This window comes from Urocitellus parryii, chromosome 3 (assembly GCF_045843805.1).
Source record: "Urocitellus parryii isolate mUroPar1 chromosome 3, mUroPar1.hap1, whole genome shotgun sequence".
NCBI lineage: Eukaryota > Metazoa > Chordata > Mammalia > Rodentia > Sciuridae > Urocitellus > Urocitellus parryii.
This window is the reverse complement of record NC_135533.1, coordinates 4,239,621-4,250,278: the sequence shown is the minus strand read 5'-3', so window position 1 is coordinate 4,250,278 and position 10,658 is coordinate 4,239,621. Positions and strand designations below refer to the sequence as shown.

At 57.4% G+C, this 10,658-nt stretch overlaps 1 protein-coding gene across 1 annotated transcript; it reads left to right on the top strand.

Annotated features, from left to right (window-relative positions):
• The first annotated feature begins 5,125 nt into the window (after nt 1–5,125).
• Nucleotides 5,126–9,554, top strand: Mnx1 (motor neuron and pancreas homeobox 1). The gene is made up of 3 exons (XM_077796795.1): nt 5,126–5,813; nt 8,496–8,656; nt 9,198–9,554. Exons 1-3 carry the CDS (start codon nt 5,126–5,128, stop codon nt 9,552–9,554), a joined length of 1,206 nt encoding a protein of 401 aa, XP_077652921.1.
• The last annotated feature ends 1,104 nt before the right edge of the window (nt 9,555–10,658 follow it).

The following is a 10,658-nucleotide window of genomic DNA, read 5'->3' as shown; positions in this document are numbered from 1 at the left end:
TGTGGGAAGAGGTGTGGGCAGGGTCCAGGAGATGAACTTGACCACAGACACCATCTGCCCAACCTGAGACCCCCTCCCCCGGCTCTGGGGCCAGAGCAGAGGAGATCCCAGTCCTCTCCTCTCCCCCACCCTCTGCAGCCAGCAGCACAGCTTCTGCCATCTCAGCAACTACTAAATAGACCAATTAGCTAAGACTTCCTGCCATTATCTAACGTGGATTTGGACATTAGCGTGCTACTATTTGACCATAATTTCGAGTCAGAATGCACTAAAAAATTCACTCACTGAAGCATTAAAATGTTCCCGGGCAACATCTGTTTTTGTGTATTTGGGCTTCTTCCCTGTGTTTTGCCCCAAACTCACCAGCCTGTAGGCCAGTGTCACAGCCTAGCAGAACTGCCTGTCTGGTGTGACTTTCTCCTCCTCCTGCGGGGGTAGGCGGGTGACAGGTGGATTAGAAAGGTGTGCTAGTGGCCTCTTCAGACTTGCCATGAACACTGTGGAGGCTTTATGAAGTGGCCTTCAATCACTACGTCCCCGGAAGCTGGGCTTTTGTGAGGCACCCAAGCATGGCTAACGGTCTTAAAACCGATGTTCTGTGCAAGACTCACCAGCACTGGAGGTCAGATCTAGGTAGTTCAGAGAGGGCTGGTGCAGCGGCATTCTGACATAGCCCCCCCCCCCGTGTGCATTTGTTATCTGCCTTGATCCTGACAGTATGAAGTGAGGGGGCCACGCAGGAGCCTGCAATGACAGTGGGAATCCCCTAGCAAGGAGACAGTCTTCCTGGGCTGAGGGAGCTCCCCAGCATGGCTCAGAAGCTGCTGAGCCCCCTCACCTCTCCCCGTTTGTTTCTCCATGTGGCCCTGAGCTTCCAGTGTGTGCCAGGGAAGAAGTGCGGCCAGGGCTCAGCCCTGGGCCACCTGCTGGGCCCCCTTCTCTTCATGTTCAGGGAAGCTGGGCATAAAGCAGAGATCTTGGTATTGGAGACATTTCTGAAAATAGAAGGCCCAATTGTTTCAGGGTTTCGTGTGTTTATAAGCTGCAGCTTCTCCCTGATTCCTTACCAAGCCCTGTTTGGGCTCAAAGGGCAATATGATGTCCAGGTGTGCAGGGAAAGGCCAAGCAGGAGAGAGCTGGAGGTGGACAAGGCCCACCTGCGGTTTTAGTGTGTGTGTGTGTGGGGGGGGTGTCTTCTGATGGCTGCATCATAGACTCCCCTTTCCAGACCCCTTTAAATGCCAGGCTCTAGGGTCAATGAGGAGGTCAGCAGATCAAAGGATGGCCCCTGGGGGCTCTGCAGGCAGGGTGAGTAGGGGAACTGATCAGAGCCCCCTCCCCTGAGCTCCTCTTCCGGTGACCCAGGTCTTCCCTTTGAGCCTGCTGCCCCCAGGCTGGGATGCTTACCCCGTAGCGGAGGCGGTTCTGAGCACTGATGTCTGTGGCAGGAACGAACGAGGTTGGGGCACCTCCCTGGGTCCCTACTGGCCCTCCTGCCCCATGGCTCTGAGACTTCTTGTGCCCACTGCCCTGATGTCGGTCACACAACACCCCAGCCTCATTTCCTGAAGGGAAACCTCTAAAGGTTCAGTGGAGATTGGAGTGTGTTGACCACCTTGCCCTCCAGCCACACAGTGCCCCCCTTCCCCTAGGCTCACCTCCTGTTGAGGACAGTTGTGCTGGCCACTTCTCACAGAGGGAAGAAGTTTACAGATGAGGAGTCAAGGGAGGAGACCTGCCTTCTGTCTGTGACGGTGAAGGTTTTCTCCCAAACCCTAACAGCTTCCCAACTTCAGGTGTGATTGCAGATGAACGGGAATAGATCCTTTTATGCATGTATACACTACTGAGAACTTCCAGGCAGGGAGGGGCCACGATGGGAGCCCCATCAGGGAACCTGGCCTCCCTAGGGAACCTGCTCTAAGGACCAGATTCTGCTACCTGGGGATCCAGGGTTAGGAGCACTGTGTGGAGCAGACTTTTGATCCCTCATTGTGGCCCTTCCCAAGACCCAAGCCCAGATCCAGTCTTCCCCAAAGCCAGCGTGATTGGTTAATACAGATACAGGGAACAGGAAGAGACCCAGTACACATGGTAAACCACACATTGTAAACCACACAAAGACCCCAGACTTCCGGAGCACTCCCTCTCTCCACACTCATCTCTCTCCATACAATTTACAGAGCATCTCCAATGTGTGTTCACCGATTCTCAAATGGAAACAGAATATATAACTACGTTGAAGCCCTGTGGCCCCACAGAGTCCATCTGGCTACCCCAGCTCTTCCAGACAAAGAAACAGTCCATCAAGTCAGGGAGCCTGGATGAACCAAGTTGCAGTCAAATGGGCCCTTGGCATGATCCCTCTGCCCACAGGTGGTAGGGATCAGGTGGGGCTGGACCAGGTGGACCTGCACTCATGGGTGGTCCCAGAAGTGGTTGGAATGGCAAGTGCTATCCCAGGTCCAGACTGGTGTGTGTGTGTGTGTGTGTGTGTGTGTGTGTGTGTGTGTGTGTTGGGGGGAGGGGTTGAACATGGTTTTTGCAGAAAAGGGTGCAAACAATCCCTCTGGGAGTCATGAGAATTCAGGGTGATTCGGATGAGGAAGTGTGTGGCTTGACCAGTCTACATGGCACCTATCACCAGCTAGAACAACCCTGGCAGTGCCCATTTTAGGTCAGAAAGATGAAAGGAAGTTCTCTGAGATCCATCTTGGGAAATTTCTTCTGCAGACCCTCTCTTCTTCCCTCTTAAAATCCCTCCTCTTGGGACCAACTGATCTGTCCCCAAATGGGGTGATGAGGTGAGGAAAGGCAGTTCAGACTGGGAGCCAAGTCCTTCAGGTGAAGGGGCCAAGACTGCACTCCCCGGGCCCCCAGAGAGAGCAATCCTTATTCTCCAAGGGCTTCTGACCCAGAACAGGATGCTAAGAATCTCAGGCCTCCCCCATGGGAATGAATGGGTGGGAAACAGAACAAATATCCACAGCAGGTAGGCAGCAGGAAGGACCTCTCAGTCCTCCCCAGGCTTAACTATAGGTGAGTCTCCACCTCCTGCAACCTGAACGCTAGAAAATGGAAATGTCTAAAGATCCTTCTTTGGGGCCACAGCCAAAATGAAGGAGATAACTACAGAAAGCACATGGTAGGTATTCAAGACATGTGCTGCTCTTGAGCGTGCTCTTCAAACCCTCTCAGGTAGGACTACACTCCTATCACCCCAAGACTTTGCATCTAAAGACAGGACAAAAACAGTGGAGATGCTATCTTCTGTTTATCGGTAATTACCTTTGGGAAAGCTATATAGCATTTACCCCGAGCTGCTTCTGCTACCCTCCCAACCTTCCACCCAGTACTGTGTGTCTCAGAGTTACCCTGTTATGATGAAAAAGAAATACAACTCATGCCAACAAAGTTGATGTATCAGTTTTCACCTAAGTAAAAACCTAAGTCTTTTGAAGAGAAATTACATGGTCCTTATATTTACTTTTTAAAAAATCCCTCTTGCGCAATCTGACCTGCTATTTTTAAAGTTTGCCTGGAAAGACTTTTCCCTTGGTCCCCACCCTTCCCACAGCCCCTTCCTGTGCTTTTACTCCCCTCTCACCTGCCTAGGAAGCCACAGCTTTAGGAACTGACACTCCCTCCCTTATGCCCTGCCTGTTTGGGAAAGATAACTGTCTAATGGAGCTATTGATCCAGCCTGGTGTTGGTGACCTGTTGACTTCCCAACCTGCCTGTTGATTCTTTAGACGTCCTTAGAAATCTTTTTACTGTAAATATTTGATGTGTGTTTGTGTATTGGGGGGATGAAGTCTGGATTCTCATTCCACTGCCTCGCTCAGTCACGGGAAACCCCTTCTCCCGGGTTTTCCGGCTGTTGCCCGCTTCTCCCTCCCTCCAGCTCCTAGGGGCTAGCCAAGTCAGGAGGGGCCGACTTGGGGATGACTCCCGGCCCGGTGCTTTTTAGCTCAATGGTAGGGGGTGGTCTCCTTCACGTCCATCAGCATCCCTCCGCAGAGAGGAAGAGCTTTGCCAATGTGGTCCCACTCCACGGCCCCTGGATGATGTCTCCAAGCAGATGTGGGTTCTGCAGTCCAAGGTGCAGACTCTGCGCTCTTCGCCTTGGCTGGGGTAGGGCTCCCAGCGACCATCTGTGGAAGCCAACTGACGCTCATGTTTACACCCCCAACCCTGGACGCCCACACACCTGAAACGTAGGGGACTTCCCAGAGCAGATAAAAAGATTCAACCTGCTCAGGGTGGGACCCCGACACTCCCCGCCGCGCCTGGAGGCCCTGGAGCAGGAAGAAGCCGGAACCACACTGTCGTCCCTGCGCTTGTCGCGGTCATTTAGCAGAGCAGCCAGATTTGGGCGCATCGTGGGTGTTCAGTAGCGCACCCGACTCCCGAGGCAGAAGAGGACAAACTAAGAGGCGCTGCGGAGGCCTCGAGGACTAGCCCTGCTGCCTTCGTAAGGCGCGAGGCCAAAATGAGACGAGGTGTCTAGCCACCGGGCACTCACGGGGACCCAGGGGCCACACACGGGAGGGCAGAGAGAAAACAGGGGTTGAGCCTGAGTCCTCCAACCCCAGTCGCTGTCCCCGCCCTGCCACCTCGGCTCAACACCCTGGGCTGTTTAGGACCTGGAGGCGCAGGGGCGGGGCGACAGGCGGCTGGACGGTGACAGGTGCGCCCCTCGGCCAATCGCTGGGCTGGCGCCCCTCCTCGGCCCCCGCCTCGCGCGCCAATCCGAGGCCGCGCTGAGCTTCAAGTGCGCGGAGGGGCGCGGGTCCGCGCCACGGCGCCAGCGGCCTCGGCGCGATAGCCTGCGGGCTGGGACCCAGAGTCGGGCGCCCGGGCCCAGACGCACCGAAGCGGTCGCGTGGGAGTTTGTCCGAGTGCGAGCGCGTGTGAGCGCGGCCCCAGCGGGGTTCGCACGGAGAGGCGCCTGGAATATGATAGCCGTCCGCTGAGTTTCCGGCGGTGACTTCGATTCTTGGCAAATACTCACAATAACCATACCGAGCCCCGGGGCTTGCCACCGTCGGGCACAGACTCCGTGAGCCCGCACACGGCCGCGACGTCCACCACCGGGCCCTGATTGCCAACCCCAAACGAGCAGATGGAAAAATCCAAAAATTTCCGCATCGACGCCCTGCTGGCGGTGGACCCCCCGCGAGCCGCCTCCGCGCAGAGCGCGCCGCTGGCCTTGGTCACCTCACTCTCGGCCGCCGCAGCTGGACCCGGCGGCGGCAGCGGCGGCGGGGCGAGTAGCGGGGCAAGCGGCAGCTGCAGCCCCACATCCTCCGAGCCCACCGCGGCACCCGCCGACCGCCTGCGCGCCGAAAGCCCGTCTCCCCCGCGCCTGCTGGCAGCGCACTGCGCGCTGCTGCCCAAACCCGGTTTTCTGGGTGCGGGCGGCGGTGGCGGCGGCGCGGGCAGCGGGCCGGCGGGGCCCCACCACCACGCTCACCCGAGCGCCGCCGCCGCTGCCGCTGCCGCTGCCGCCGCCGCTGCCGCAGGGGGCCTGGCGCTGGGGCTGCACCCCGGGGGCGCGCAGGGAGGCGCGGGCCTCCCGGCGCAGGCGGCTCTCTATGGCCACCCAGTCTACGGCTACTCCGCGGCGGCGGCGGCGGCGGCGCTGGCCGGCCAGCACCCGGCGCTCTCCTACTCATACCCGCAGGTGCAGGGAGCGCACCCCGCGCACCCCGCAGACCCCATCAAGCTGGGCGCCGGCACCTTTCAGCTGGACCAGTGGTTGCGCGCATCCACCGCGGGCATGATCCTGCCCAAGATGCCGGACTTCAACTGTGAGTACCCGCGCAGCCCTGGCTGCCTGTCGTGCGCATCCTTCTCTACCCCGCACCTCCTGGGTCTCTGCGCTGGGCCCCCAACGAGCTGTGGAAGTGCAGTGAACCGTCTCTGCTCTGCCTCGGGCCTGTGAGGCCCCAAGCGGGTTCCGCGGTGTAGAAGTGGAGGCGAATTATTAAAATGGCCACGGCGAAGGCCTTGCCTTCTCTTCCTCTCTTAACGGGAAGGGGCCGCAGGAGGTGTGAGACTTGAATCTAATGATTAACCTGCAGGCTAGAGGAGAAGGAAGTGGCGAAGGAAGCCAGCCGAAGAGCTCCCTGAATTAGGCAGGCCTGGGAATGGGGGGTCACTGAAACCAGGGGCTTTTCCCTGGGAAAACGAACGTGGCCTGGTCCCCCCTTGCTGGGCTATTGAAAGACCCTCAGCCTCTCCCAGGAGAGGGAGATCCTGGAACAGCAAGAAAAGGGGGCTCCTAGGAGCTCATGGCTGCAAGGCCAGGGCTCAGGCAATCCCCTGGCCCTTGCCCAGGCACTACCCTCCTCCAGAAGAATGCTGGGTCTCCTTGTGATGTCCTGAAGGCCTTGTGTGGGATTCTTAAGCAGCAGGTACCTGCCCCAGAATCGGGGAGCCCATCAATTAGGAGCCCCTCTCCCAGGTGGGAGCAAGCCCAGGAGTCCCTGGGCTGCCTGGGCCTCTTAGCCATCCCCAGGGGGACACCTCCTGAAGGCCAGGCCAGGTTCTGGCTTTACTGGCAATCAGGACTCAGTGGGCAGGCACTCATCTCAGGCTCCCCTGCTTGGCATCCCACCTGGGTAGGATGGCTTAGAGTTAGGCCAGAACAGAAGATGTATATGGCTTTATGCTTTCAGCCGCCAAACACCCAAACAAAGAGACCCCATTGTTTCCGTCTGAGTGGATTTGTTTAGACTGGGGGATGAAGGCACAAGAGGGGGAAAAGCAAAAGAGAAAACAGAAATAAACACTTGCCAGGATTCAGATTCCTCTGTTAGAAGCCATGGTTGTGACTAAACAGAAAAGCCAGGACCCCAGAGGGCTGGAGAAGTCACAGGGGGGTGAGAGAATCCAGCCTGCTGTTTGTCCACAGCACCCCCACCACGTTCCCCAAGCGTGGCTCCCAGAAGGCCTTACTGACCACCCATCCCTGTCTTGAAGAATCAGCTCCTACCTGAAAAGAAGGGGAAAGCCTCTTCCTCACATCAGGGGGAGGGCTGAAGCTCAGATATCTCAAACTGCTGGTCCTGCCCATTAGGCCCAGGGTACCCTCTGGGTCTGGACACTGAGCCCAGCAGATCCCATCTGATGCAAAGCCACCCATGGCTTTCCTGTAGCTTTATGACCTGCATTGCCCAAAGCCTGGGGTTCTGGTTGTCCACTGAGCAAGGCCTGGTCTCCATACAGGCCTCCTGGAGCATAGGTTCCCTGGCCACCCAGGTGCTTTCTGGGCCTTCATGGGACCTAAGGTCAATTAAAATGGAATTCCCTTGCCAACACACCTCATCATCTCTAATTCCTAGTCTTGGTGAAATTAAACACACAGCCAGTTCTAAATTTGGAAAAGGAACCCCAGCTCCATGATCCTGAAGGGCAATAAGAAATGCAGGCTAGGAAAATAGTGTTCCAAGAGGCTCCCCTCTGGCCTCTGGACCCTGCCTGGGTTCCTTTAGCTGGTTGTCTCTGCCCATGGGATGGCACTTCCTAAAGGGTCCCTTCCAGCCAGTGTTTTAATTAAAGTTCTAATGTCTTGTCAAGTTGGGAATTCGCCCTTGTTTAACTAAAGCAGGGGGCGTGGGCCTGCCTATAAAGCAAATTGCCCGTCCCCGGGGAGCCTGAGCTCATCCCAGCCGGGCTGGCCTCTTTTCTTTCCTTTGCTTTCTTTCTTTTATTGTCTAACACTTGTCAGACTCCTGGGAAATCAAGGGAAGTCTCGTTTTGAGGTCATAAAATTCTCTGTGATGTAACCGTGAGAAATTATGTAAATAAAGCCGACAGGCCTCTGGAACACACAGCAAGCCACCCACCCACGCCTTGGCCTTTAATTTGGGTAATGAGAATTATCCTGAAAAGGCTTCCAATCTCCTCTGGCTTTGTCCCCTGCAGCTGAGGAGGGGGTTGTCAAGAATACTTGAAGCAGGGAGGGTCCTTAACGAACACAATATCTAGGTCCCAGGTTTGGTCTCTTCCCATCGCGTTTCTCCCTCCCTTTTTTTTTTTTTTTTTTAATTTTTGTTTTGTTGTTATTGGTTGGCTTTGGCATTCTCCTGTTCTGTTTTAAGGAGGTGGTGGTGGGAACCCTGCACCCTCAGGACCCCCTTCTCTTCAAACCGGTGTGGATTTGGGCAGTGAGAACAGGGAAGGAGGGGGGTTCCCCTGGGCCCTCTTCTCTCGCCTTCTGGTCAACCCTCTTCCCACCAACCTACCCACTCGGGCAACAGGCTTTGCCCCAGACAAAACGATTGGGTCTAGTTAAACCCAGTCCCTGCAGTTCAACCGAGGGTCCTGGGTCCCTTCTTCCTTCGGAGTGGGCACTGAAGCGAGGGGCGAGCTCCGGCTCCGCTGGGCGGGCACTTGGCGGTGGGGCCTGGGGGGAGGGATACGGCAGCCGTCTGAAGGAGCGGCAGAGGACGGGGCGGGCCGCGGCCTCACACCTGCTCGGTCCTCAGCCCAGGCGCAGTCGAACCTCCTGGGGAAGTGCCGCCGGCCGCGCACGGCCTTCACTAGCCAGCAGCTGCTGGAGCTGGAGCACCAGTTCAAGCTCAACAAGTACCTGTCCCGGCCCAAGCGCTTCGAGGTGGCCACCTCGCTCATGCTCACCGAGACCCAGGTGCGCCGCCTACCCACCGCCCTAGCGCGTCCTGGGCTCCCGGGGCTGCTGTCGCCTCTGTTGTCAGGGGGATCTAGGACCGTGCCTCTTGACCCCAAGGGTGCGGACTGTGAATTGAAAGTCCGGCGAGGCTCCCCATTAGCAGGCGAGTCTCTGCCCGCGATAGGCGTCTGTTCCAGTAGGTTGGGGCGAGGACCCAGATCTGCATTTAACTTCCCTCCGCTCCCCATTCTCAAGCGAGTGTTCCGCGGGTTTTGTCCCAGAAAGAGAGGAGGGGACATTCTGAGATTGTATTAAAGAGACCTGCCCCGCTGCCCTGACCTCTCCGCAGAATGCTGCGCGGTAGAAAGTGGCTGGCCCGGGGAGGTGGGGACACCTATAGTCCGAGCTTCCCTGGGCCCCCCAGCCCCGCTCTGGGTCTGCTGATGAGTAGGGGAGGGGAGGAACAGTTGGGAGCCTCTGCTGGTCCGAGGTTCCCCAGACCCTGGAGAGGAGACTGGGGACGGAGGTGCGGGTTTCTCACGCCTGCTTCTGCTCGCAGGTGAAGATCTGGTTCCAGAACCGGCGGATGAAATGGAAGCGCAGCAAAAAGGCCAAGGAGCAGGCGGCGCAGGAGGCCGAGAAGCAGAAGGGCGGCAGCGGGGGCGCCTGCAAAGGCGGCGCCGAGGAGAAGGGCGAGGAGGAGGTGCTGGGGCCGCCGGCGTCTGGGGACAAGGCCAGCGGCCGTCGCCTGCGGGACTTAAAGGACAGTGACCCCGAGGAGGACGAAGACGAGGACGACGAGGACCATTTCCCCTACAGCAACGGCGCCAGCGCCCACACCGTCTCCTCCGACTGCTCCTCGGAGGAGGACTCGCCGCCCCCGCGGCCGGGCGGGCACCAGCCCCCGCCCCAGTAGGAGTCCGCGGCCGGCGCCCACCCTCCTCGGACCAGCAGTCCGTCTGCGCGGGGCCTGGGGCTTCCCTTCTGGGTCAGGGCGTTCTGACAGCGCTAGGGAGACCCGGCGGCTCCAGGTGGAACCGTGGTTCTGTTAATTTTGGGTAGTGTTGGCGGGAGGTGTTTGGGAGGCCTCCCGTCTCCCGCGTCTGAGAAGGCGGAAACCGACAGTGTTAAATGACCTCTGAAACTTGAAACCTTCTCTGGAAATGCCATTCTGATGAGTATTGGAAAGGGTTTTATGCTGATGTATCTTATGGGGAGAAACGTGTGCCATGAGCAAACTGCTGGAAATTTCAGAACTGTACTGTCTTTATTTTTGTATATTGTATTTATATATAAAGAAAGAACCGTCTACTTATGCATGCTAAATTATTATTTAGCTTCTCCCATCGCCCAGGATGGAATGTAAAATAAAATGGTTTTCTACTTGATAAGAGTGCAGCTCTCTGGGGCAGTCTCACTGCCGCGGTTGCGGGGAGGGGAGGTTTCTACCCCAGAACTGACAGCAGAGTGTGTGAATCGGAAGCACAGTGGCTGTCAGCACCTGAGACCCAGTGGGACCTGACTCTGGTGGGGAGTGGGCAGAGGGGTGTCCCAGGTGTGAAGTGTGGGTAAAGTTCCGAGGCCAGGTGTCAGAGCGCTGGTGCTGATTCACCCCTGTCCTTGGCACATCTGGGTGTGTGTACTACCCTATTCCCTTGGTGGTTCAGAAATGAAACTACACTGAATGTTTTGGAAAAGAAGCTTCAAATGAGAGACTGGTACATGGGGGTCGGCCCAGCCCTAGGCACTACTGAAGCGTATTTCCCAGAATGCTCTGACTTGAGCAGCGCCTCTCTTTCTCCTCCACCCCGGCCTGCCTTCCCTGCAGGCAGACCATTTCTTGGGCTGGCCTGGAACGGTTTTCTTGGATCTGTGCGAATGTCCGAGAGGGCAGCCGCAGGCTGCAAGAATGCTGCTGGTCAGGACTGCCATGGCTATGGGTTAATAAACCCTGCAATGTGTGCCATCAATCAAGGGCCAGCCGCCCGCTGGCCATGTGCTGCACACATGCGGGCCCAAG